At 34.9% G+C, this 27205-nt stretch overlaps 4 protein-coding genes across 4 annotated transcripts; 2 read left to right on the plus strand and 2 right to left on the minus strand.

The window, feature by feature from the left end:
• Positions 1-7128: 7128 nt before the first annotated feature.
• Positions 7129-13271, minus strand: LOC140745112 (uncharacterized). The gene is made up of 7 exons (XM_073076885.1): positions 12649-13271; positions 12143-12300; positions 11961-12069; positions 11705-11790; positions 9087-9227; positions 8687-8786; positions 7129-7364 (listed from the first exon to the last, which is right to left on the minus strand). The coding sequence occupies exons 1-7, from the start codon at positions 13259-13261 to the stop codon at positions 7129-7131; spliced, it is 1443 nt and encodes a 480-aa protein (XP_072932986.1). The 5' UTR covers positions 13262-13271.
• A 1840-nt stretch (positions 13272-15111) lies between these two features.
• On the plus strand, positions 15112-17162 carry CPF (cuticular protein 44-aa motif). Its single transcript, XM_073076619.1, has 4 exons — positions 15112-15236; positions 15729-15902; positions 16289-16456; positions 16935-17162. The coding sequence occupies exons 1-4, from the start codon at positions 15225-15227 to the stop codon at positions 17028-17030; spliced, it is 450 nt and encodes a 149-aa protein (XP_072932720.1). The 5' UTR covers positions 15112-15224; the 3' UTR covers positions 17031-17162.
• A 355-nt stretch (positions 17163-17517) lies between these two features.
• Fnta (farnesyl transferase alpha) lies at positions 17518-22159 on the plus strand. The gene is made up of 5 exons (XM_073076621.1): positions 17518-17917; positions 19113-19236; positions 19689-19779; positions 20130-20269; positions 21383-22159. The coding sequence occupies exons 1-5, from the start codon at positions 17788-17790 to the stop codon at positions 21891-21893; spliced, it is 996 nt and encodes a 331-aa protein (XP_072932722.1). The 5' UTR covers positions 17518-17787; the 3' UTR covers positions 21894-22159.
• Positions 22160-23465: 1306 nt separating this feature from the next.
• AsnS (asparagine synthetase) lies at positions 23466-26757 on the minus strand. Its single transcript, XM_073076620.1, has 2 exons — positions 26391-26757; positions 23466-26149 (listed from the first exon to the last, which is right to left on the minus strand). The coding sequence occupies exon 2, from the start codon at positions 26137-26139 to the stop codon at positions 24484-24486; it is 1656 nt and encodes a 551-aa protein (XP_072932721.1). The 5' UTR covers positions 26140-26149; positions 26391-26757; the 3' UTR covers positions 23466-24483.
• Between the last annotated feature and the right edge of the window lie 448 nt (positions 26758-27205).

Genomic DNA, 27205 nt, shown 5'->3' on the forward strand with positions numbered 1-27205 from the left:
ATTATTTTTTGTGTGGCAATACTAAAATATTTTTTTACCAAAACGTGCAGATTATTAGTATCTACCAATGCCTCATACATTTTAATGGCATCAATACAAGACAACAACTTCAAATATTACATACGAAAGTACATATGTATGAAGATTATTATTTTTTGTATGGCAACACTTAAATATTTTGTTACCAAAAGGTAAAGTCTATTAGTACCCCCAATCGCGTCATTCATTATAAGGTTGGCAAAAATATAGTAAAGCTTGAAATATTACATACAAAAATGCATATGTATGAAAATTATTATTTTTTGTATGGGAACACTGAAATATTATTTTACCCAAATGTTAAAACTGCTAGTATCGACAAACGTCTCATACATTGGAATGACATCAAAAGGAAACAACAGCTTGATATGTGACATACAAAAATGCATATGTATGAAAATTATTATTTTTCGTATGGGAACACTGAAATATTTTTTTACCCAAATGTCTTAACTGTTAATATCAACAAACGCTTCATACATTGGAATGACCTCAGAAGGAAACAACAGCTTGAGATATGGCATACAAAAATGCACTTGTATGAAAATTATTATTTTTTATATGGCAACATTGAAATATTTTCTCAACAATTTATACAGTCTATAAGTACCATTAAACGCCTCATACAGAAAACTGACGTTTAGTGATGCTGGGCATGGTGGTGGTGGTCTTTAAAGGGAGACAACAGCTCGAAACACCACATACAAAAATACAAATGTATGAAAATAATTATTTTTTGTATGGCAACACTAAAATATTTTTTAATCAAAATGTGCACAATATTAGTACGTACAAACGCCTCATACATTCTAATGTTACCAATACAAGACAACAGCTTGAAATATTACATACAAAAATACATATGTATGAAAATTAATATTTTTTGTATGGCAACACTAAAATATTTTTTTTTCAAAATGTGCAGTCTATTAGTACATATAAACGCGTCATACATTATAACGTTGTCAAAAATTTACAACAGCTTGAAATATGACATACAAAAATGCACATGTTTGAAAATTATTATTTTTTGTATGGCAACACTGAAATATTTCGTTACACATTGGTACAGTCTATAAGTGCCATTAAGCGCCTAATACAAAAAAATGACCTCAAATGGTGGCAACAGCCTGAAATCTTCGATAATCCTGCAGAAAATGCATTTGTATGAAAACATTTTTTTTGTATATGGCAACATTGGATTTTCGATTTTTTACATAGGGTCCATTTGAAATAAAAAATATCTCCCATACATAACTTACATGCTCTGTCTACGGTTTCCGCCCAAGTACTCAAAAAGTGAAAATCGTGAAAAAAAATTCTGTATCCCAGTGTTGCCAGTCGATTAAGACGAAAATGGTCAAATGTCATTACGGCACCCATAAAAAATTGTCCTGTGAAAAAATTCAATCAAAAATATTTCTCCTTCTACTTTTCACATTTTTTAATGAAAAGTTCCAAAAAATGTATGAACGATGAAAAAAAAAACTTTACCTGGCAACACTTCGAGCCGAGCTCCATGACCGCCCAGTACAAAGCGACTCACTCAAATGTTGCCAACCTCAAAATATTTCACTTCGAAAAATGCATTTTTTTGTACATTTTACAAAATGGCTGACACAAGGTGCGCCATCTGGTTTAAAAAATTTAATATTGCCATATGATAAAATTGAGGATCCAATCCGGCCAATAAATCAAAAATATCGAAAAAATATTAATAAAACCACCGCGCTACGACCCCACGAACACACCTCGAAAAATGAAAGATTTCAAACTCAAATATCTTGGCGGCCATCTTGTTTTTCCATTTTTTTCTAATTTTATCGTAACATTCGTCCCATAATTAGCCGAAAATGATACCAATCTCAGGTAGGCGCGCAGAATAAAAAAAAGTTGAAAATCGCAGGAGGGCCGCCATCTTGAATTTTGTATGTTTCCCATTTTTCCTATAACCACCATAATATACCAAAAAAATATCTCATACATTATTACTACCCCCCACCAATAGTTTAGGCTGGGCTACTCGAAATGTCAAAAAAGTGAAAAAAAAAATCTAGCTCCCAGTGTTGCCAGTTAATTTGGATGAAAATGGTCAAATGTCATTACGACCCCCCTGACAAATACCCATGTAAAATATTTTCATTAAAAATGTTTCTCCTTCTACTTTTTACATTTTTGAATGGAAAGTTCCAAAAAAAGTATGAACGAAGAAAAAAAATCCTAAACCTGGCAACACTTCAAGTCACGCTCCACAACCGCCCCATACAAGGCGATACGCTGAAATGTTGCCAACCTCAAAATATTTCACTTCAAAAAATGCGATTTTTCATACATTTTACAAATTGCCTGACGAACGATCCGCCATCTGGTTAAAAAAATAAATAAATCCAATTTGGTAAAATTGAGCATACATCCGAGAAAAAAAACGAAAAAAATCAAAAAAATATTTAAAAAAACACATCAGTGCCACCCCGCGAACACACCTCGAAAAATGAAAAATTTCAAACTCAAGTATCTCGGCGGCCATCTTGTTTTTTCAACTTTTTCTAATTTCATCGTATCAGTCGCCCTCAAATTAGCCGGAAACGATACCGATCTTGGATAGGTGCAAAATAAAAAAAAAAGTTGCCCAATCCAGCTCGGCCGCCATCTTGAATTTTGAAAGTTTCAGATTTTTCCCATAGACACGGAGGCAAATAAAAAATTCCACTCATACATCAAACCCACCCCCCACCACTCCTTCAGGTCGAGGAAGTCGATTTTTCGTAAAACTGAAAAAAAATTCCTGCGGCCAGTGTTGCCAGTCGACATCGACGAAAATGGTCAAATGTCATTACGACAGCCAAAAAAAATATTCCAGTGAAAAATTTTCATCAAAAATATTTCTCCTTCTACTTTTCATATTTTTGAATGAAAAGTTTGAAAAATTGTAAGAGTGGGGAGAAAAAAAATCAAACCTGGCAACACTTCGGGCCGAGCCCCACGACCGCCCCGAACAAACCAAATCGCTCTAACGTCGCCAACCTCCGAATATTTCACTTCAAAAAAATCCGTTTTTTCGTACATTTTACAAATCGCCTAACAGACGACCCGCCATCTTGTTGAAAAAAAAAATAAAACCAATTTGGCAAAATTGGGGATATATTCGAGAAATTTTTAAAAAATGGCAACAAAATATTAAAAATCCCAAGAGATACGACCTCCCAAAAACACCTCGAAAATTGAAAAATTTCAAACTCAAATATCTCGGCGGCCATCTTGGTTTTTCATTTTTTTTCAATTTCATCGTAACACCCACCCGAATATTATTCGAAAAAGAAACAAACATCAGCATAAAGTCAATAAATAAAAAAGTTAAAATTTTTAAATTGGCCGCCATCTTGAATCTATGGCATCTCATATTTTTCCCTTTGCCTCGGGGGGGAGAGGAGAAAACCCGCCATAGACAACAAAGTCGCTCCTAGACGGCAACATGGAGAACGCATGCCATTCCTTACAGGATTATATATATATAATAACTAGGTATCGCTTGTGTGCGCTCGCTGCTAAAGCAGCTCGCGGAACGGTTGTCTTCTTTAGTTTTGCGTGCAAAATTTTTTTACATTTTTTCCCCTATATTGAAGTTTTATTAATTCTGATTGGGGCTGTTTGGAAAAGATATGAGTTAATATTTGCAAAATACCAAGAATTTAGGTCGTGATTTTTTTGTCTATAAGCCATACATTTTAAAGACATAATAAGGAGACAAAAGCTTGAAATATTACATACAAAAATAACTATTTATAAAAATTGTTATTTCTTGTATGACGACACTAAAATATTTTTTTAACAAAATGTGCAGAATATTAGTACCTACAAACGCCTCATACATTCTAATGATATCAATAGAAGGCAACAGCTTGAAATATTGCATACAAAAATACATATATATGAAAATTATTATTTCTTGTATGGCAACACTTGAATCTTTTGTTACCAAAATGTGAAGTCTATTAGTACCTACAATCGCGTCATACATTATAAGGTTGTCAAAAATATACAAAAGCTTGAAATATAACATACAAAAATGCATATGTATGAAAATTATAATTTTTTGTACGGGAACACTGAAATATTATTTTGCCCAAATGTTAATATTTCTAGTATCTACAAACGCCTCATACATTGGAATGACATCAAAAGGAAACAACAGCTTGAAATATGACATACAAAAATACACTTGTATGAAAATTATTATTTTTTATATGGCAACACTGAAATAATTTTCCACCAATTTATACAGTCTATAACTACCATTAAACGCCTCATACAGAAAATGGACGTTTAGTGATGCTCGGCTTGGTGGTGGTGGTATTTAAAGGGAGACAACAGCACGAAACACCACATACAAAAATACAAATGTATGAAAATTACTATTTTTTGTATGGCCACACTAAAATATTTTTTTATCAAAATGTGCAGAATATTAGTACCTACAAACGCCTCATACATTCAAATGATATCAACAGAAGACAACAGCTTGAAATATTACGTACAAAAATATATATGTATGAAAATTAATATTTTTTGTATGGCAACACAAAAATATTTTTTTACCAAAATGTGCAGTCTATTAGTACATACAAACACGTCATACATTATAACGTTGTCAAAAATTTACAACAGCTTGAAATGTGACATACAAAAATGCACATGTATGAAAATTTTTATTTTTTGTATGGCAACACTGAAATATTTTTTTACACATTGGTACAGTCTATAAGTGCCATTAAGCGTCTCGTACAAAAAAATGACGTCAAATGGTGGCAACAGCCTGAAATCTTCGATAATCCTGTAGAAAATGCATTTGTATGAAAACATTTTTTTTGTATATGGCAACATTGGATTTTCGATTTTTTACATAGGGTCGATTTGAAATAAAACATATCTCCCATACATTACTTATATGCTCTGTCTACGGTTTCCGCCCAAGTTCTCAAAAAGTGAAAATCGTGAAAAAAAAATCTGTATCCCAGTGTTGCCAGTTGATTAAGACAAAAATGGTCAAATGTCATTACAGCACCCATAAAAAATAGTTCTGTGAAAAAATTTAATTAAAAATATTTCTCCTTCTACTTTTCACATTTTTGAATGAAAAGTTTCAAAAAATGTATGAAGCATGAAAAAAAATCTTTACCTGGCAACACTTCGAGCCGAGCTCCATGACCACCCAATACAAAGCGACTCGCTCAAATGTTGCCAACCTCAAAATATTTCACTTCGAAAAATGCATTTTTTCCTACATTTTATAAAATGGCTGATACAAGGTCCGCCATCTGGTTTAAAAAATATGACATTGCCATATGACAAAATTGAGGATACACTCCGGCCAATAAAATAAAAATGTCGAAAAAATATTAATAAAACCATCGCGCTACGGCCCCACAAACACACCTCGAAAAATGAAAGATTTCAAACTCAAATATCTCGGCGGCCATCTTGTTTTTCCAATTTTTTCTAATTTTATCGTAACAGTCGTCTCACAATTAGCCGAAAATGACACCAATCTCAGGTAGGCGCGCCGAATAAAAAATAAGTTGAAAATCGCAGGAGGGCCGCCATCTTGAATTTTGTATGTTTCCCATTTTTCCCATAACCACCATAATATACCGAAAAAATATCGCATACATTATTACTACCCCCCACCAATAGTTTAGGCTGGGCTACTCGAAATGTCAAAAAAGTGAAAAAAAAAATCTAGCTCCCAGTGTTGCCAGTTAATTTGGATGAAAATGGTCAAATGTCATTACGACCCCCCTGACAAATACCCATGTAAAATATTTTCATTAAAAATGTTTCTCCTTCTACTTTTTACATTTTTGAATAGAAAGTTCCAAAAAAGTGTGAACGAAGAAAAAAAAACCTAAACCTGGCAACACTTCAAGTCACGCTCCACAACCACCCCATACAAGGCGATTCGCTGAAATGTTGCCAACCTCAAAATATTTCAATTCAAAAAATGCGATTTTTCATACATTTTACAAATTGCCTGACCAACGATCCGCCATCTGGTTAAAAAAATAAATAAATCCGATTTGGTAAAATTGAGCATATATCCGAGAAAAAAAACGAAAAAAATCAAAAAAATATAAATAAAAACACATCAGTGCCAACCCGCGAACACACCTCGAAAAATGAAAAATTTCAAACTCAAGTATCTCGGCGGCCATCTTTTTTTTTCAACTTTTTCTAATTTCATCGTATCAGTCGCCCTCAAATTAGCCGGAAACGATACCGATCTTGGATAGGTGCAAAATAAAAAAAAAAGTTGCCCAATCCAGCTCGGCCGCCATCTTGAATTTTGAAAGTTTCAGATTTTTCCCATAGACACGGAGGCAAATAAAAAATTCCACTCATACATCAAACCCACCCCCCACCACTCCTTCAGGTCGATGAAGTCGATTTTTCGTAAAACTGAAAAAAAATTCCTGCGGCCAGTGTTGCCAGTCGACATCGACGAAAATGGTCAAATGTCATTACGACAGCCAAAAAAAATATTCCTGTGAAAAATGTTCATTAAAAATATTTCTCCTTCTACTTTTCATATTTTTGAATGAAAAGTTTGAAAAATTGTAAGAGTGGGGAGAAAAAAACTCAAACCTGGCAACACCTCGGACCGAGCCCCATGACCGCCCCGAACAAAGCAAATCGCTCAAACGTTGCCAACCTCCGAATATTTCACTTCAAAAAATCCGTTTTTTCATACATTTTACAAATCGCCTAACAGACGACCCGCCATCTTGTTGAAAAAAAAAATAAATCCGATTTGGCAAAATTGAGGATATATCCGAGAAAATTTTAAAAAATGGCAACAAAATATTAAAAATCCCAAGAGATATGACCTCCCAAAAACACCTCGAAAATTGAAAAATTTCAAACTCAAATATCTCGGCGGCCATCTTGGATTTTCATTTTTTTTCAATTTCATTGTAACCCCCACCCGAATATTATAATAAGTCTGGAAGTATACTAAAATAAGAACATTGGCAATAACGGTTATGTACAAATACAAGGACAAAAATGTAGCAGACATTTAAATTTATCCATTAGTTATATGCCTGGCCAGGGATCGAACCCGGAATCCTTTGCGTATCTAACTAGTATGCTAACAGCGCCACACAATGAAGGAATACCTGTGATGGGTGCATCTAAAGAGAAGTCTTGAAGAACTGATCCATCATTAAGTCGTTCTCCACAGAGTCTTACCGCCGCTACGAGTAACCAGTCGCTGGGGCAATTAAATATTTCAACCCCAGCTTGCCTTGGTGGTATTACTGGCAGGCCATCTGACGAATAAATAAAAAATAATAAGTAGGTAGGAACGTGAGATGTTTTCCTGTTTTGGACATTTAAATCGAGAAATAACGAAAAATGGAGGAAAAAACCACTACAACTTGTAGCGACTAGTTATCATAAAATAAAAATAAAATATGTACTTAAATTTAATCGTATTCGTATTCGAATTTCCGTATAAGGCTGACCATACATGGACTGCTCGAGCACTTACCCCGTTATCAACATACACGGACCGCTCTTGCAGTCATCGTCAACAGCTTGAAGCTGCTATTGATAACTCCTTGAGCAGTTAAGCTAACTGCTCCAGGAATTCAATTTCAAAAATCAGTAGCATTATGGATTTTGAAGAAGAAGCACTTCTGCCGCTTTTGCTCATACGACGACGAAGGCGGCGTAAAAATAGAAAATTGTGGGTTCATCCAATATTGGAAACACGAAACTATAATAGAGAATTTAATCACTTGTTTTTGAAATGAAGACATGACGAAGAAAAGTTTTTTAATTATTTTAAAATGTCAATCTCATTTTTTGACGAATTGTGTAATATACTGAAAGAAAAAATTAAACGTGAAGAAACGGACTGCGCGAGAGCAGTCAACAGCTCGAGCAGTCAGTGTATGGCTGGCGACTGCTTGACCGCATGATGAAAAATCACCGTGCTGTCAACCACCTCAAGCAGTTGCAACTGCTCGATCGGTTCGTGTATGTACGTACATATAAGCCTGAAGTTCACTATGCAGTCGCAGCTTGAAGCATTCGATACTGGCTGCTTCGAGCTGCTCGTGTATGGCCGGCCTAAGATACAAGATGGCATACAAATAATATTAAAAATTAGCCACGTGAAACACACCACGGGTCCCGTACCACCAAAATGTTGTACTCTATATTTTTATTTTTAATATTTGTTCTTATTCTTAAGTAAATGCGTTGTGGAAATTTGTCTTTCTATTACGGTTCTATAGATAATGCGAAAAACATCGAAAAATAGCGTTTTCTTCTATGGCGACTCCCCATTTATTTTGAAGTTTTGTTTATTTTTAATATTTGCTGAGGCCACTATTGTACATACCTATTATGTAAAAATTTCAAGTGTCTATATATTACGATTCCACAGATAGAGCTTTGTGTCAGACGGCTTAGTAATTGGGTACCGTTTTTACCGGTTGGATACGGAACCTTAAAAACGATGTATTAATAAATTGCAGCAGCCAGGAAATAATTGACACTAAAACTGGTCGGCAGACGAAAAAAACTAAAAACCAATAGAATGCTATATTGTTCTTAACAAACAAAATGAATACTTTAATATTACCTGTGTCGTAGTTGGGTATTTGCATTTCTCCAGAATTGGTATAGGTGACGCTACAAGATGTAGCTGCTCTTTCTATACAAACCGCGTAATTTAGGTTATTCTAAAATAGACCAAAAATTAATAATTATTATTAATGAAAGATTATAATAAAAGTTATGAACACTATGAGCCACCTTCATAGTAAGCACAAGAAATAAAGTGATTTTCTAAAAATCAAAAGTGCATGTCAAGAATTAGAACTCCGGACCGTCTGCATGAGAGGCCTAATCTGAAAGTATGCTTAGCGTGCATGCATGCAATTATTTAAGTGAAAAGACTATGTGAACTACGAACAGGAACAGAAGTATCAGATTATTTAGATTTATAGTTGTTATATCAAAGAAATTGCTATTTTATTTACCAAATAACTGGGGTACCTCGGGATGCCGATCTCAGAAATATCTCTATAGTTGAACGATTCTATGTATCCATTAGCGTCTGTGTAATATTGAAGACAACCCTTAGGAGCTACCTGTTCATGGGATTTGGAGAGCTGCGTCACCTAAAATATTATAATAATTAATTTAATTCAATAACCACATCTAATAACTAATTGTGGTTAGTATTTACTTAGTAGTTAGGTGATTCAGGAAAGCAGGTTTAGTTAACAAAATACACCTGTTGAACTCCGACCTCGTGGAACTGCCGATAAGATGGTGACACATTAATTAATTAAATATTTAATATATTAATATTAAGTATTAAATAATTGCATTTTAAATTCTTCATTTACTTACATTTTTTCAATTTGCAAAAAGAAGCATAGTTTTATTAGGTATTTTTCACATGCGATGAAAAAACGAAACTTTGTCTTTTCGTTATAATCAAGCAATAATCTCCACGTAGTTATTTATACGAGGTCAGGGCCGGATTTAGAGGTCTAGAGGCCTTGGGGCAAAATGGGAACCGTGTCATGAGCCAGCCGGCGCGACGAGCAAAAACTACCTAGTCCGATAACCTACCTAGTCCGATAGACTACCTAGTCCAGTAAACTACGTAGTCCGATAAACTACCTAGACCGATAGACTACCTAGTCCAGTAAACTAACTAGTCCGATAAACTACCTAGTCCGATAGACTACCTAGTCCAGTAAACTACCTAGTCCGATAACCTACCTAGTCCGATAGACTACCTAGTCCAGTAAACTACCTAGTCCGATAACCTACCTAGTCCGATAGACTACCTAGTCCAGTAAACTACCTAGTCCGATAACCTACCTAGTCCGATAGACTACCTAGTCCAGTAAACTAACTAGTCCGATAAACTACCTAGTCCGATAGACTACCTAGTCCAGTAAACTACGTATTCCGATAAACTACCTAGACCGATAGACTACCTAGTCCAGTAAACTAACTAGTCCGATAAACTACCTAGTCCGATAGACTACCTAGTCCAGTAAACTACCTAGTCCGATAACCTACCTAGTCCGATAGACTACCTAGTCCAGTAAACTACCTAGTCCGATAACCTACCTAGTCCGATAGACTACCTAGTCCAGTAAACTACCTAGTCCGATAACCTACCTAGTCCGATAGACTACCTAGTCCAGTAAACTACCTAGTCCGATAACCTACCTAGTCCGATAGACTACCTAGTCCAGTAAACTACCTAGTCCGATAAACTACCTAGTCCGATAGACTACCTAGTCCAGTAAACTACTTAGTCCGATAAACTATCTAGTCCGATATACTACCTAGTCCGGTAAACTACCTAGCCCGGTAAACTACCTAGTCCGATAAACTATCTAGTCCGATATACTACCTAGTCCGGTAAACTACCTAGCCCGGTAAACTACCTAGTCCGATAAACTATCTAGTCCGATATACTACCTAGTCCGGTAAACTACCTAGCCCGGTAAACTACCTAGTCCGGGAAACTACCTAGTCCCTGAACCTATACCACCTAGTCCCATAAAATACTAGGCACTTATTCTTGGACTAGGTACATATTAAAATTTGGACTAGGTCCGACCTAGTCCGGTAAAATACCTAGTCCCTGAACCTGTTCCAGTATATACGCCTCACCTCTACTATTGTGGGGGCCCCTCTTTTGTGGAGGCCCCGGGGCGGGCGCCTCGGTTGCCCTCCCTTAAATCCGGCCCTGTACGTGGTTGTGGTGGTGGTAGAGTAATACGTTATCTAATTTAAATTCCTATCAGCAGCAATAATCTTAAATTGACTACTCATAATTTCAATATTTTTCAATTGACTTGTCTTCACCTATAAAATGTTCATTCTGTAAAATGATGATAGATATTTAGTTCATATGACGATAGGTAGTCAAGTGCTCACTGTAAACCATGACCATCTGTAAATAACTCCGTAAAGGATAGTTCTCAGAGGACTATTAATAAGGTAAAATCTTTAATGTGTCTTTAGGACTACTGTAAACCAAAATACCGCAACTCTTAACGTTACTGTCACAACGCAGAATGAGGTGTGGGTAGAGTTCCACAGGAGTCGGATCATAACAGTTTCTACCGCTCTGTAAGTCAGATCTTCGCGGTGCAAGATTTATATACAGAAGCATTGTGAAGCTAACCTAACGTCTCTTCTAGGTATCCCTCACCATATTGTGAGATGTAGGTATTATGTATCTACATTGTTTATTGCTTTACATTGTGTGCCTATTAACTATTGATTGGTTTTAATAATGTCAAATCAATGCTTCATATTTTGCATAGTCATTCCATTTATTGTAATTGTGGTTACTTTATGAAAGATAAGGATAGTTATGTATATCTGAGTCATATTAGACGCTTTATGGAGTCATGTGATTAAAATTATTGAAGCATTGTTGAAAAGGTCAAGATTTTTTTTTTGTCCTATACCTACCTCATTGTATACATTCTACATTGTGTACAATTGATGCCGTAGTATTAAAAGAAAAAAGGCATAGCAGATAAATAATATGTAGGTATTTAGATGACTAGGCGAATTATAGTCCTGTAAATAATTCAATATAAAATATTTTTTTCACCTTTATGGCATACAACCGGTTTTCTGATGCGACTGTTTGGACTGAAAGATAAACTGGGCCAACAACATCACCGACTTCAATATAAACTGAAAAATGAAAGATAAATAATATTTAATATTAATAATAAATATTTAACCTGATAATAAACTTTTGTCAGAAAAACTCGTTTCGAGGCATGTTATGCGAATGAAGTTATCTATAATATGATCGCAAAAAACAGTAGGGGATGGTCAAATTGATAAGAAGTACGTATTACCGTGTTGTCCTGTATTTATTCCGCATAGTATAGGTATAAAATTATTTGTGTTTTGTCCTGATACTATGAATTGATCATCTTCACATGAGCCTGAAGTAGGTGGTAACAGCTAATGGACAAATAAAATATTAATAAACAGGTACATATCATTACTTTATTAAAAAAGTAAGGACAACGCTTACTTCAAAACTGAAGAAGTCCAGTCGAATTTGTTGGATGTCTACGGAGCCTTTATCCAAAGTAATAGAGCATGATATTCTATCATTGCTAGGTGTAGGGTAGTCAGGATTGGTGAACCATCCGGTCGGTGATGAATATGTTCCATCACAAAGAAATTGAACTGCATAAAAAACAAAAATACTTTAAAATTTCTGTCTGGTTTTTAACCCGTTACTTTCCCACTGCTCGGCATGGGTCTCTTTTGGAGGATATTTGGCTACATTAGGGAACTTTTTTGAGAAATCTCAGACGCGCATGTTTCCCTCTGTTTTCCTTTAGCATTAAAGGAAGTGTTAATTGCAACCAATTCTTGTATAATGTACTCATGCTAACTGCAAGGACTTAAACGATTTGGACGACATTTCACGAAATGTACAGCTAAATCAAAACTACGATTATGGAGATTATTAATGAATTATTGATGAAATAGCTTCTGTTAAAATAGGTTGTTATATAATATTGTACTTACTTATGCAGCAAGTTCCATGTCCGTCGGCACATGAGCCCATATTTGACCCACCGGCTGCTTTGCAGTCATATTCATGCAGGCAAGTGCCCTCTAACCCATTGCTCGACGTACACGCCTCGTGCTCGAACTGCACTACCTCGAACACTTCGAGAAATTTACCTTTTCTTATATGATTTTCGTTTTGGTGCTTCTGGGTTGGTCTAACTGATGATGGGCATCTTTTAGAAATCTTTCTTTTTGGACGAAAAGGTTTCGTTAAACTTGTATTATTTAAGGACACTCTGTAGTCTAATGATGAAAAATGCTGATACACGTTATCAGAGGTTGTTTGTGAATGTTGTAATAGTTCGTTGGCGTCATCTGTAATGGTTAAATTTTTGGGACCCAAGTTGTTCCGCCCAAAATACCATTTCTTATTCGGCCTGTCCCCTTTTTTACCTATAGAGAGTGGAAAATAATGTTGCTTATGATTTTGAGTATCTTCTAATGAACTTGTATTTGCTTTTGAGGATGGTGCTTCTTCGGAGGATATTGTAGCCGAGTACCACCGCTCACTATCGATAATGATCACCACACAAAGTAAAATCATAACTCGTTCTTTAAAATGACACATCACTTTAGATATACTTCTGGCTGTAATAAATATGGAATAAACGCTGTAGGCAAGGCAAGTGGCAGTGTACTGCAATTTTATGACGATGCACTTGGCTTGTTCCATGGGGAAATGACGGATATAAGTACCTATACTTAAGTGCGGATGGATCTAATTAAATATCTAAAGTCGTTACGTTTTGCTTAGTTGTTCTACTTGCTAACTGATCGCTTTTACGCACATGCACTTCGATGCTAGGTACTTGAGTAAATACTTACATTATTCCGAATTTATGGTTTACAAATGGGTACGATTTTAAGATTACATCCATTCATTTTATGATTCATATTGCCAGGATATCCATTGTTATTGTTATATTTGCGGCTTAGCGCCGTTAATTTGTGGTTGAATAGGTATTTGATTTAATTGGTGAATCGACATGCACATTAGCATAAGATTTATTGTCGATTTAATTAAAAGCATTCATTATGAAGTCATTTTATCAATAGTAGTAATAGTACTTATTATCAAGGGGGAGGATCATCAACTATCTACCTCACAGCCCTTGATTAGGGTAGAGAAACAATATATTTTAAAGCTCTTGGACTATTTGGACTTTTGATGCTCCTTGCCATTTCAGGTCTATGGTGACCGCATCGGGACAAGCAAGCAAAGGTGTCGCAAAATATTGTTATATAAATAGATTGAAAAACAGTGACAAAGTATAAAGATAGTTAGGTACCTACTCATAAATAGACTAAACGCGATCAATTACATTACATAGTAGGTAAATACTTTACATAAACACGTTATCTAAACATTAGGATCATATGTAAATTTTAGATACCTGGCCACTTAGCTGCCATTTAGTGACGGGTTTGGGTCACGCATTAAATAAAGCCTGCAAGACAAGGCGGACCGCGCCCAGCTCGCCAATTTAGTACGCAGTGACCTGGCAAATACCTAAATGATAAAGCAATATTTTTACTATAACATAAATCTACACTATTTTGTAAATTGGTATTTGGTAAATTGAGGTCCAACAATGCATGGTATGTTGAAGTTGGCAATACAAAAGTACCTAATTTAATAATTGGATAAATTATGTACAGTACCTAATACTATATTATTACCATTTTTCATTCTTAATATAAATATTTGTCCCTTAAATAGCTTGGGAACTAGGACCAACATTGAACTTAGTTCGGCAATTATTACATTAAGAATGTAGTTTTTCTTAGTAAAACTGTAGCTGTGCCTAATGTCTAAAGAATTTAGGTCGAGTCTATATGAATGTGACCGCGATATGTTGGTAGCAATATTAATAAATAAATCAGTGACCCGATCTCAGTACAATAGTGAATCTATATATGGAAGCAGTTATACTAGTTTTCTATTTAAGTCCATTATGAACTAATATGAATACCTATTAATATTAGTTCATCCAAGTATACCTTCAGCATACTGAAGGCACACAGAAGGCACACTTGGATGAACTGATGACATATCATATGCAATGATTATATCAGTTCCCATACAATAAAAACATGTTCTCCTTTTGTTAAGAAAAAATATCATGGTACCTTTAAAATTAGTCCTAATAAAATTACATAGGTTGTCTTGATAAAATTGATTATTGGCATTTGATTTATGTACCTAAGACCTGCATATATGTAATGTTAAGCACGTGCACGACTCCATATTTTCTAATCTGTAAATGAAATGTGCACTAAGAAATAAGGGCCGCAGATTGTCCCGACAACGCATTGTCCTTGCTCGGCGCCACACCTGCGTACACTTTTTCCAAAGCCCTACAGCCATGACAGCATACAATGCGTGTCCTAATACATTATATTCTACAATCACAATATCACACACATGTCCTTTACACTAACATGTGTGTTAAACTGCTCGGGCTATAAAAGCCTTACTGTATTCGTTGGGACACCATATTCTACCCGAGCTTTGAAGGGTTAAATACAAAATGCTTTTAAAGGTGAGAATTTATTTTAAATACTGACCATTTATTAAAACTGTCCTAGGGCATTTATGGAATAATACCAAAATATCCTAGTTGTAAATACTTAGTAAGATATAGTATAATAAGGTTTAAGAATGTAAATCACCTATTCAATTATTATTATTTTTTTTCTCGTAAAGCCGCGGGTGACAAAAATACTCGTGGTTTAACACCACCGTGCGGCTTCACCGGCAGTTCTATCACAATAGAAATATTTACAGTCATTTATTGTGGCGGACAGCTTTATCTCCCAGGCATCCTAGCAGAATCCTCAGCTATAAAAAAGCATCAATAATTGAATTTAGTTAATACATGGGTACTAAATTATAGTTAGAATCTAATGTGCTGAATGCGATGTACGTGACGTGACGTCAGTGAACATTTCTTATTAGTTGGACTGCGGCTCCAATTACAAAGTAAATCATTGCTCTGAAGAGATTTCTAGAAATGTATTATATTTATTTGCAGGTATTTCTAGTTGTTTGCGTGGTGGCTGTCGCGCAGGCGGGTGGGCTACTGGCTCCTGCCTACGGAGCACCATACCACTATGGCGGATGGAACCCATACAGCTCGTACCCCGCCCAACCAGCCATCGCTACTCAGCACTCTAATATCCTCAGATCACCATTCAATCTTGGACAGGTATGACCACTTATCAAATTAACCATGAATCATTGGATGATAAAATTAAAAAAAATCGTAAACATTTCTAAAACTGATTCGACGTTTCTGGCACCACCATTGTTGCTGCCTTAATAACTTACGCACAGTGTTGATCACAGCTGTGTTCTAGGTTGAACGATGTGGTAAGGGGGATACAATATCTACCCAAGGAGTTCTCGCCAAGTCCTCGGGAACAGTACATGCATTTCCACTTAATATCAGGTGGACTGCGTGCTCGTTTGCTACATCCACAATATAAAAATAAACGTAGCTACCTGGACGCTCCAATAATCTGTTCGATGTACTTTTTTGTGAAGTATTTAAAAAATATTTTAAAATATACTTATTCGTCTAAACGGTTCCAGGTATCAACATACTCGAAAGCGATCGACACTCCATTCTCCAGCGTTCGCAAGGCTGATATTCGTGTGAGCAACCCTGGCCTGGCCGTGGGAGCTGCTTACCATGGATACGCTGCGCCCGTGGTCTCCCACTATGGTGTCGCCGCGCCACTAGCAGCGCCTGTTGCTAAGGTCTTTTATTCTACAAATATCTATTTATTAATAGAACTTTGGATTTGTAGATCGCCACAGCAGTTTCTGCCTTAAAACAGAACCTTAAAATAGTTGATTAAACGTTTAAATTTTTTACGTTTAAAAACTATGGTTTAAACATGCAGTAATGAAAACTTGCTTACTAAGTGTTTGTGATCAAGTTTAGACAAAGTTTATGGATTTTGGCGATATTTGCAGTTTCATCACATAAACAAAACGTTCAGTAGCGGTGTACATTCATGATCAATAAACTTTTCGTAAAATGATTTTTTTTAAAATAGCTCTATATCTTAATGAGTTCTGGCTTTATAGTTGTTTCTCGAAAAATCAAACGAGTAATTTTAACGAGTAGCAAACACTAATAGATACCTACTTACCTTCTAATTAAATTAACATGTGTATTGTGTTTGCATCATTACTCCATATTCACTCATATTATTTTTTTCTAATTGTTCAGGTTGCCGGAGGGTTATTGGGTGTGGCTTACTCTGCAGCGCCTGCTGTTTCTCATATGACCTACACCAACGGACTTGGCCTCGCCTACGCCTGGTGATCAGAAGTCCTGTAAACTGATTTTAGTTTTAAGTGAAATGTAAATGAGCTCAAAGATTCCTCTCTATTTATTACCTGATAGTTGTTAACATAATTTATTTACAATCTATGTTTAATAAAATTATAAAATAAATTCGTTCTTTTATTTCTTGAAACTTTCAAATATTGTTTGTATGATGCCTTAGAAATAATTATTTTAAGGATTTGTGTTAATTTATTCTCATTCTTCTGATAAATGTGTAGGTAAGTACTCAAACTTCTATCAAAGTCGACTATTATTCGTGATAACTAAGAAATCTTGTTCGATTGAGATAAGAGGTTTGGTTATTTGGATATAGTTGAGTAAACAAGGATTCAGTGAGCTGAATAAAATAGTATTTAACTAATCCATTTATATTTGTTTGCATTATGAACGACTTTTTTTAGATAACTTTTGTCTGTCTAATACTAAAAAAATGAAACGTCAGTGTCACCTTGGCAGCTCACCTTGAATGGCGAACGAATGACGAACGTCACGTCACGTCAACCGATCAAACAACACAGTGAAGTTAAGCATATTTGTTCACTTTATTTCCTTTGCCAAGACAAATAAAATTTACCTGCGTGTTTATATTAAGATATTCTTGTTAATTAGGTTGCTGATACTCGTAACCTAGATATAGCTCATAAATTAGAAGCAGAACATTTTGCAGTTTGTGTCTAGCTTTCAGCGTACTTGTGATAAGTTTAGTGATTGTGTTGGTAAATAATTCTCGAATATGTCTGAGAGTGGAGACAGCGATGCTGGGTGGATCTTCTACAAGGACCGACCGGAATGGGGTGACGTGACGCCGGTGCCAGAAAACGATGGCCCTAACCCAGTTGTGGTTATTGCTCACTCAGAAAAATGTATGTTAGCTTACAGTTATCTTTTATATATAGACAAGCCAAGAGCTAAAAGATGAAGTTATTTACTTTTCTGAACAGTGGTGATTCATGGGTCGGAGTCTTTCTGGTTCGACTATAGAGGCACCACCGACAATTCTATTTCTGTCTTAAAAAAACCGTGTTAAGTGCTGTTGTGTTTTGGTTTGAAGGCACAAACATTAATATGAAGCATTCCAACTCAGTTCTTAGGATAGTAGCAATCCATTGGTTATCGAGCTTAGATAGGACTTTTATATTATCTCGGGTTGTTTATAAGATGTATATGGGCAGCAGTGGCCACTACTATCGAGTGGATTTCAAACTAGTTTGCTCCTACAATAATATAAAATAATCTGCACGTGGAGAACTATGGAACTAATTGTGTAACTAATTGCAAATGATTTATTAGCCTTGAAAGTTTATATGAAATTTACATTCATATTGTATTACTAAGTTGTGCAGTATGACTAAATAAAATTATAAGATTTTGATGAAACCTGACTAAGCACTATTATATTTATACTAATATGATTATATAACTTGATTTTAACTATTTTTATGGACCAAACCTGGTTTTAAAGTAACAATAATATTAATTTGGTTAAGATGACCACATGAGTAGATTAGAATTTCTAATTGGAATTACACAAATATTTCTTTTGCTGCAAAAGTTGTTTAATATATTCCAAGATTATGAAGGTGGAAATTATTTTAAAGACAATTTTAAAAGATGGCTATAGCCTTCAATTTCTATCTTGGAGTCATCATCATCAATAACCCGTTAGTATCTCAGTGCTGGGCACGGGTTTCCTCTTAGAATGAGAAGGATTAGGCCATAGTCTACTGCATTGGCCTAGTGCGTATTGGTAGACTTCACATACCTTTGAGATATATTTTTTTATTTTTATAAATCTCTCAGGTATGCATGTTTCCTCATAATGTTTTCCTTCACCGTTTAAATAAGTGATAATTTAAATCTAATACACACACAACCTTGAGATATCACAGGTGGAATTTCAACCCGGACCCTTTGATTGAAAGGCCGAGTTTCATAACCACTAGGCTATCATTCAGACTATCTACTACTATCATAAAGTATTACTTATTTTTATATTACAAAAATTTGTTGGAATGACCATTTAAATAATGTACTTAATATATTCCGTTTCAATTCCAGTTGAAGATGTGTATGACTATTTCCGGGCTGTTCTACAAACAAATGAAAAGTCAGAAAGAGCTTTGCAATTGACGAAAGATGCGGTTGAGCTCAACCCAGCAAACTACACAGTTTGGCAATACAGGTTTGGTTTTCTATATTGTTATTTGATTTGCGATTGACATTTAAAGTAATATCATTATTATTATGTTTTTTATTACGTAATAAATGATTATTCAGTCCACCTGATGACCATTGTTAGCTTTAAATATATGTAACTAACCCCAAATAAGGTTACTATTCTCTCTGAGCTCAGCCACAGATGCGTCACTTCTTGCTAAATTATTTTGGATCCATATAAGTAAGTCTCTGTTACCACACTTTACAAACCTATGTGCACTATGATAGAAACCCATCTCACTCTTAGATGAGATTTAGACTTTGGGCGTGGGCCCTAAATTGAGTCAGTAATGGTTTGACAACATAATATTACTAATTGGGAAAGGATAGTCATGTGCAGTTTATAATATATTATGTCTTTCTTATGGAATTAATTATGAGGTGATTTTTATCATTTGTTTCTTATATATTTTTCAGGAGAGAATTGCTTAAAGCGCTGGACACAGACCTGAGATCAGAATTGGATTACGTTGAAGCTGTAATTAAACTCTCACCTAAAAATTATCAGGTACACAAGTAATATTTATAAATAAATACCTTATAATCCAAAACCAAAAAACAGTAATACTATTTCAAATCTTATCAGCTAAGTCATGTTTCTTATTGACTGTGGGTGCATAGTTGTTACATAAAAATACTGTAAAATTGAGGACCACCTCCTTCATTGGAAGTTGGTTAAAAATATATAAATGCAACCTTACAAATATAACCTCTGGGGTAGTGATGCATACCGTCAGTAGAAAACTTGTTCACAGTTGCAAGGTTTTGTTAGAATTTGTAGTTTTATAAAGTATACATATTCTACAGTATTTTTGAAAAAATATATTATTTAAAAGTGTCATGTTATGAATATTTCAGGTTTGGCATCACCGGAGAGTACTTGTGGAATGGCTTCAAGACCCGAGTCAGGAATTAGAGCTGACTAGTGATGCACTTCTACAGGATTCTAAAAACTATCATGCCTGGCAGCACAGGCAATGGGCCATAAAGACTTTTGGGTAAGTATGAAATCTTTTTTTTTACATTGAAGTAGAAAATGAACATACAGGCCACCTGATGATAAGTGGCTACTGCCGACCAAGGATGTTTGTAATCAATGCTAAAAAAGATAAGAGTCCTATCTCTCCGCTACAGATGCACTAGTATTTCAAAGGACTTAGTTGGAACACTGGCTGACCTCAGATAGAAACCTAATCTTATCTGGAGTTTCTTTTTTATAATATATAAGTAGCAGACGAGCATGCAGTCCACCTGATGGTAAGTGGCTACTGCCGCCTATGTACATCTGTAATCAACCCCAGATAGGATAAGATATTCCTACCTGAGGTCCACAGATGCGTCGCTACCCCTGAGGACTAAGCTGGAATGTCTCGGAAAAGTATGTCTCCCTTACCACTCCCTTCAAACCAGAACACAGCAGCGCTCAACACTGAGTTAATTACAGATATCCAAGAATGGCAGTAGTCACTAACCATCAGGTTGATAAGATTGGCCGTAGATATGCTAAAACTAACGCGGATGCACGGTCGCGTTTATAACACTAGTGGCAGGCGTTTGTGTGTGTTTGATGTTTTGTCCTATTGCCTTTATTCTGCGATTATTTCTACTTTTGACTACGTAGAATTAACTACGCCAAATGGCTGAAAAAGTGGTATCATGTTTACAGTAGATAGTAAGTTTATAACACGGGCGTATGACACACGGAATCATATTTGATTACAGCTGTAAAAATGTGTAAATATATAGTAATTTTAGATTTTTATTACACTAGTGTTTTTTGTAGAATACTCTGGTGAATGTGTTGAACACAGTTTGCAATTTTTTTTTATGACGATTCTTATTTGTCTTTTGAATCTTATTTTATTCATGAAACTGGAAAGGCGTGGCATAGAAATTCAATGAATAAAAATCTAAACACTTAAATAAAATTGGTTTTATTGATTGGGAATAACTTCAAAGTATTTTAAATTTGAACTATTCGATTTATTTGCACATTTCCATTTTTGTCCCATTTGTCCATAAAAGCGAATGTTGCAAATATCTAAATAATCGTAATTATTTTACTGTTTTATATAAATTTTACTAATATCCATTATGATGACAATTTTCAGGCTCTTCGATAAAGAAATGGAGTTTGTAGATGGTCTACTTATAGAAGACGTTCGCAACAATTCAGCGTGGAATCAACGGTACTTTGTGATGAACAACCATCTCGGCTGGTCAGACCTCAATGTACAGAAGGAAATTTGCTATACAATAGAGAAAATAAAATTTGTCAAGAACAATGAAAGCGCTTGGAATTACTTGCGAGGCGTCTTATTGCATGATAAGAGAGGTATAAGTGGCAATGCAGTGGTTACAGCATTCTGTGAAGATCTCTACAAGAATAAATGTCGGTCGCCGTTCCTACTAGCATTTATTATAGATATTTGCGATGAAGTTATAAAGAAAGGGGAAACTAACTGTGTATACAATGTCGATAGAGCAATCGAACTTTGTCAAGCATTAGCTAGTAAGTACGACAAAATCAGGAACAAGTACTGGAGTTACATGAATAAGAAGTTTTCGAAGCATCAGGTCCTACAAGAAACGAATGGAGTGGCCAACAATGTACATGAATAGTGCTACGATATCATTTGATAATTTACGATCTTATGAAATACGGAACATGTAAAATAAAGCTTAATACGACAAATAAAGCAGAGAATAGTACTGAGAAATTAAAGTATTTATTAGTCTCAAAAATTCAATCAGTTATCAAAATACATAAAAATAAGTTTCTAAAAAGATTTTGATTTGCATTTTAAAATCATTTAAATTACGTTTTCCGTTATATCGTTGTATCTAAATGGTTAAAAAAAATAAACGTGAATGTTTATAAATTTAAATTCTTAATAGTTTTATTTTATATCTTTGGAACATTGGCCAGTGTCGTGTTCTGACGATCCTAAATTAATATTACTACGAATATCAAATCGTAAGGCGCGTGCTACACTAGCACACACACAGTCGCTAGTTCCTCTATTTTCATTCGGAAAGTTTGGTAAAGTTGTATTTCTCTGGGAATCCGTGGAAACTCGAGTTAGATCTGTCTTACAAATACTTATTCTTTGTTTCTTCTGTACTCCGGGTTTAATATCACAAGTCTCCTTGCGGGATATATTTAGTAAATTCATGATATCAGGACAGTTTTTGCAAGTGCATTCGATGCAATCACAAAGCGGCTAAAATGAAAATTAGAAATTTACAAGTTCTTATTGAATTATTATGAAATTACAATTTAAAACCAAGTTGCTATGGTAAAAGGTATATTACATATAAAGTACACGATAGCAAACAATGACAAGGTAAACGAGATACAATTCAAAGACATTCAAATAATATGTATTGGTTCATTAATATTCAATATCAAATATAAGGGAAATGTATGTCAATAGAACAATCAACATAACAATATTCTTATCTATCGGAACGGAATAGTAAGTGTGTTTAAGAAATATGGTAAATTTAGTATATTTCAATAATATTTTTTATTACAGTTCCGATATTCAAATAACTCAAGTAAGCTTAATTTTAAATTAACTTAAAACTAATGAGATAAATTGTACTTTTATGTAATTTGTTAAATAGTAACGATATAAAACAGTAGGTATACTCACTTTGGATTTTACATCTTTATTTTTTGGATTTCTACTCATAGCTATTTGCACAGTCTTTTACAGTACAGATTTATATAGATTTTTATGTATAGTAGCTATATGCATGTAGTTGCCTACATGCATTTATATTTAAACTATATTACATGGATAACATTTTTAATTTTTGCTTCTTTTAAAATATGTAAAATATAATTATGTAACGGAATTAAATTGAAAATACCACCACTATTACTTTAGATTTAAATAAACCATTACTGATCCATAGAAATTGAATAAGCTCTGACAAAAGTCAATTCAGTGAAATATGCCACAGAATAATAGATATAAGTTTCACAATAAGACATTGAACTATTTATTAATAGGTCAAAGCAATAAGTGAGACTAAATTGGTAGGTATCTTTAATGGATTTTATTTAAAAATATGTTTTACATCCAATCTTTTTTTCCATTTGAAATAAACCTTTAGTATTGGGTATCTATATTATTTTTAATATATAATTTACCGAAATGGGGTTTAAAGAATAAGCGATAGAGATACCATAACAGGTGATTTTATTCATATTAAATACAAATCAATTCTTTTTATTACTAACGTAATAAATTCAACCAGTAGAGATATGACCTTGGAAGCAGTCGATAGAAGCCCTTACTACCAAAATTTTGACATTGACACACATTTTCAAATAGGTATTGTCACAATCTTGCTTACATAACCGGAATTAAATCAATATTGTAATAATACGGAACATTATAATGATGTAATACTTGGAATAATGTTTAAATAACCGGTCTATTCAAATCTGAAGAATGATAGGTCAATTGTAAAAATGACTCTTTTTGATGATGAACCCTTGGAAGTGTGTATACTAAAAAAACAACTAGCTAATCTATCGTGTAAATGTAGTGTTTGCGATAAACATTCAGAATCAGCATCATACAAAGAGGAATATAACCAAAATGACAAAGTTGTCCAAGCGGGGCAATTCATAGAGCCCGTTGATATATTTGGTAAAAATGATAATTTATACAATTCTAAAGTAGATACGCTTTCTAACAATGTTTCTTGTCCCGGATGCTACATCGCCCTAAATTTGTTGAAAGCCAGAGAGATAAAAGTTTGCAAAGACGAGGAGACCGTTACTAACTCCGGGCTGTCTTGTTGCGACAAGTCTATTGGAAAATGTGTAAAGTTTGTAGAAAGAACCACATCTACAACAAATATGAACAAACCAGCGCTTAAGTACTCAATTACAAGTCTTTGTGGCAAATCGAATACTATGGCAGCTTTGAATGGGATTATGAAGAAGCGAAGTAACGAACACGTTACATTTTCCGATTATCAAAATCAAAAGGACTCAAAACAAGAGCTACAAGCATTCTACGGTCATTGTCTTTGTTTACAAAATTTTGTAGACTCCATAAGACCACCTTTGACTAATTAATAAATTTTGAAGTAAAGAATTAAAGTTAATTGGAATCAAAACAAATAGAAAATATCTGGTGCTTTTTGAAAATGATAAAAAAATAAAAATTGAAACTCTATGTTTTACTTATTATTTAGCAGAATAATGCTTTATGAATCTAGCTGAAGGATCCGAAACTTGCACCCACTTGGGCATCCAATAATATGGAGTAAAGTTGTGTTGACCCGGGAATGACTTTTCAAATATGTAACGGTAATATTTTGATTCCGTAGTTGTAGGCTGTAAGCCAGAAAATTGTAAATTGTCCTCTGGGTATCTTTCTGCAATAATTTCTTCTATTGTAGTGAATAACGACTTTTTAACAGATGCTACTCCGTCACTGAAGGCTTCTTTATGTCTCCATAGTATAGAGTCAGGTAACAACCCACTTTTTGCAAAGCTAGATCGTAATAAATGCTTCTCTACACCTTCCTGCGGCTGTCGAAGTTTAGGATCAATACTGAGGTAGTGATGAGTTAACTGTAAGTCTAAGAAAGGTACACGAAGCTCTAAGCTAAATGCGCTCGTTGTACGATCTGCTCGCAATCCATCGTACAGATAAATATCGGAGAGTAAACGTATGCTTTCGTCATGTCCCATGGTCTCGCTAGGCGCATCTCGAAAATAAATATAACCTTGGGCTAATTCGTCGGCGCCTTCTCCGCTAAATACAACGGTGGTATCGGTATTCTCTTTAATGTACTTGGACAAAATAAACATAGGCGTACTCGCTCGTATTGTAGTAATATCGAAAGATTCTAGATGATAAATAACACTATCTAAAACTTGTTTAACATCGTTTTCATCAAACCGTACTTCGTGATGTTCGGTGCCAAGATATTCGGCTACTGTGCGAGCAGCAGCTAAATCGGGAGAGTCACCCATGCCTATAGCAAAAGTTTGTATTTTATAAGGCAGTTTGTGTTCCCTCGCTAATTTCACAGTTAAAGCGGCTATTAACGACGAATCCAATCCCCCACTCAAAAGGCAACCAATTCTTCTTTCGGACATCAACCGCTTTTTACAAGATGCCTCTAATAAATATGCGGTTTTTTCGTAAATATTAAGCTTAGACAATTCCTCATCTGAGACAAAAGGAATGAAACGTGGAGGTGTCCCTGGCTTAAAGTATTGTTCTGTGTAATCTAGCTTTACCTTCCCTCCTTCTAAAATATCCCAAACCTCGAAGTGTCCTGGCGTAAATTGGCCTAAAGTTGCATTTTCACTAGCCTTTTGTTTTAAACCAATTAAGCCTTTTCCTTCTGAGCAAATACCTAAAACGCCATTTTCTTCATCATGGAATCTAAACAGTGGTCGCACTCCATAAGGGTCGCGACCGATATAAATTTTCCTCTTTTCTCCGTCAACAAGACAGAAAGCAAAAACTCCGTCTAATTGTTTAACAGTCTCCGCTATTCCAAAGTTCTGATAGCAGTGGATTATAGCCTCAACGTCACATTTAGTTTCGTAGGGAAAATCATATTGGTCACGCAGCCGTTTACAGTTGTATATTTCTCCATTGCAAATGAGTGTTGTGCGAGGATAACGATGGAGCCGCATCGGTTGCATTCCATACAAACCGTCAACAATGGTAAGCCGCTGAAAGCCGAAAATTGCAAGTGGTTCTCGCGCATCCTGCTCTATGCGCCAGGCATCTGGTCCGCGGTGGGATATAGCCGAAAAACATTTAATACAGGTGGGACTCAAGCCACCGGTTATACCAAACGTTGCCCAAATTCCGCACATCCTTGCCGATCTTTCTGATCTGAAAAATAAAAAAGTTTATTTGCGCTGATTTTATTGAACCTTTTAAACAAGTTTAATCAATAACGCAAGTTTCTAGGATAGTACCTAGTACAAGTTTATATGATAATTCTTGATTTATTAATACTACAAAGTCAAGGCAACGAAATTAGATATCCTATAAACTGTCTATTCAGGAAATTAGTTATAATTATTCACATAAACACGTGTTTCATTCAAAATATTCAAATTACCTTTTCGCCGATAGCTGGAAATTGTTATGTCAGGTATAAATAACAAATTAAAAACTCCTAAAGAAGTTTACAATGAACACTTTACATTTAATTTTAGTTGAAGTTAAAAGTCGCGTGGCAATCTAATATATTTAATCGCACAACACTCTGTCTTCTACAAAGACTCAATCAGGAATGTATGTACACTGAATACTCGGATTCGATACGATGTTAGCGAAAAAACGCCATACATTTCAGTGGTAAAATCCGGGTAATACAATGATGTAGTTGTTTCAAGAGAAGCAAGACGTCACATTGGAAAGCAAGGTAAGGTAGAAAGAGATGCACGAAGCGTAGACCGCTATTCGAGTTTGACTGCATAATACACTGGCCACACGCGACTTGTATTGCATCATCTTTGGTTCAACGATGGGATCTTTTTGACATAATTAAAGAGTTCGTGTGCCACGAACACGTGTAGTCTATATATTAATGTTATTACGTGTATTTTAGACTGCAGATTTATAAAAGTACCTACAAAAAGTAGTCAGAATTTATACCCACGTATGTACATAAATAAGTCAAGTAGGTGACTAACCATACGTATGCAATTATGCCGACTTCTTATCTGCACGGTGCTAAAATAAAGCTCCGATTACATGTACCGTTAACATTATAATAACTGTGTTTGCAAGTTAAATTGTACATGCTATAAAAGTGTAAGTGCTCACCAAGCCGGCCTTATTCAGGTCTGGGTTCGATCCCCGGTCAAGTATTTAAATGATGAATTTATATTTACCTACGTTCTAAGTTTGATTATTCATAAATAATTGGTT

The sequence above is a fragment of the Epargyreus clarus genome, unplaced genomic scaffold (assembly GCF_041222505.1).
Source record: "Epargyreus clarus isolate Ecla_fem2 unplaced genomic scaffold, WU_Ecla_fem_2.2 ptg000009l, whole genome shotgun sequence".
Taxonomy (NCBI): domain Eukaryota; kingdom Metazoa; phylum Arthropoda; class Insecta; order Lepidoptera; family Hesperiidae; genus Epargyreus; species Epargyreus clarus.

Excerpts from the sequence above, each read along its gene's own strand:
- LOC140745112 (XM_073076885.1), bottom strand. The coding sequence starts at position 13,261 with ATGTGTCATTTTAAAGAACGAGTTATGATTTTACTTTGTGTGGTGATC. Across the intron at positions 12,301-12,648 it reads ACATGGAACTTGCTGCATAA|TTCAATTTCTTTGTGATGGA; the intron begins GTAAGTACAATA and ends TTTTTTATGCAG. Across the intron at positions 7,365-8,686 it reads AATACCCAACTACGACACAG|ATGGCCTGCCAGTAATACCA; the intron begins GTAATATTAAAG and ends TTTATTCGTCAG.
- CPF (XM_073076619.1), top strand. Across the intron at positions 15,903-16,288 it reads CACCATTCAATCTTGGACAG|GTATCAACATACTCGAAAGC; the intron begins GTATGACCACTT and ends AAACGGTTCCAG. Across the intron at positions 16,457-16,934 it reads TAGCAGCGCCTGTTGCTAAG|GTTGCCGGAGGGTTATTGGG; the intron begins GTCTTTTATTCT and ends CTAATTGTTCAG.
- Fnta (XM_073076621.1), top strand. The coding sequence starts at position 17,788 with ATGTCTGAGAGTGGAGACAGCGATGCTGGGTGGATCTTCTACAAGGAC. Across the intron at positions 17,918-19,112 it reads TATTGCTCACTCAGAAAAAT|TTGAAGATGTGTATGACTAT; the intron begins GTATGTTAGCTT and ends TTTCAATTCCAG. Across the intron at positions 19,237-19,688 it reads TACACAGTTTGGCAATACAG|GAGAGAATTGCTTAAAGCGC; the intron begins GTTTGGTTTTCT and ends TATATTTTTCAG.
- AsnS (XM_073076620.1), bottom strand. The coding sequence starts at position 26,139 with ATGTGCGGAATTTGGGCAACGTTTGGTATAACCGGTGGCTTGAGTCCC.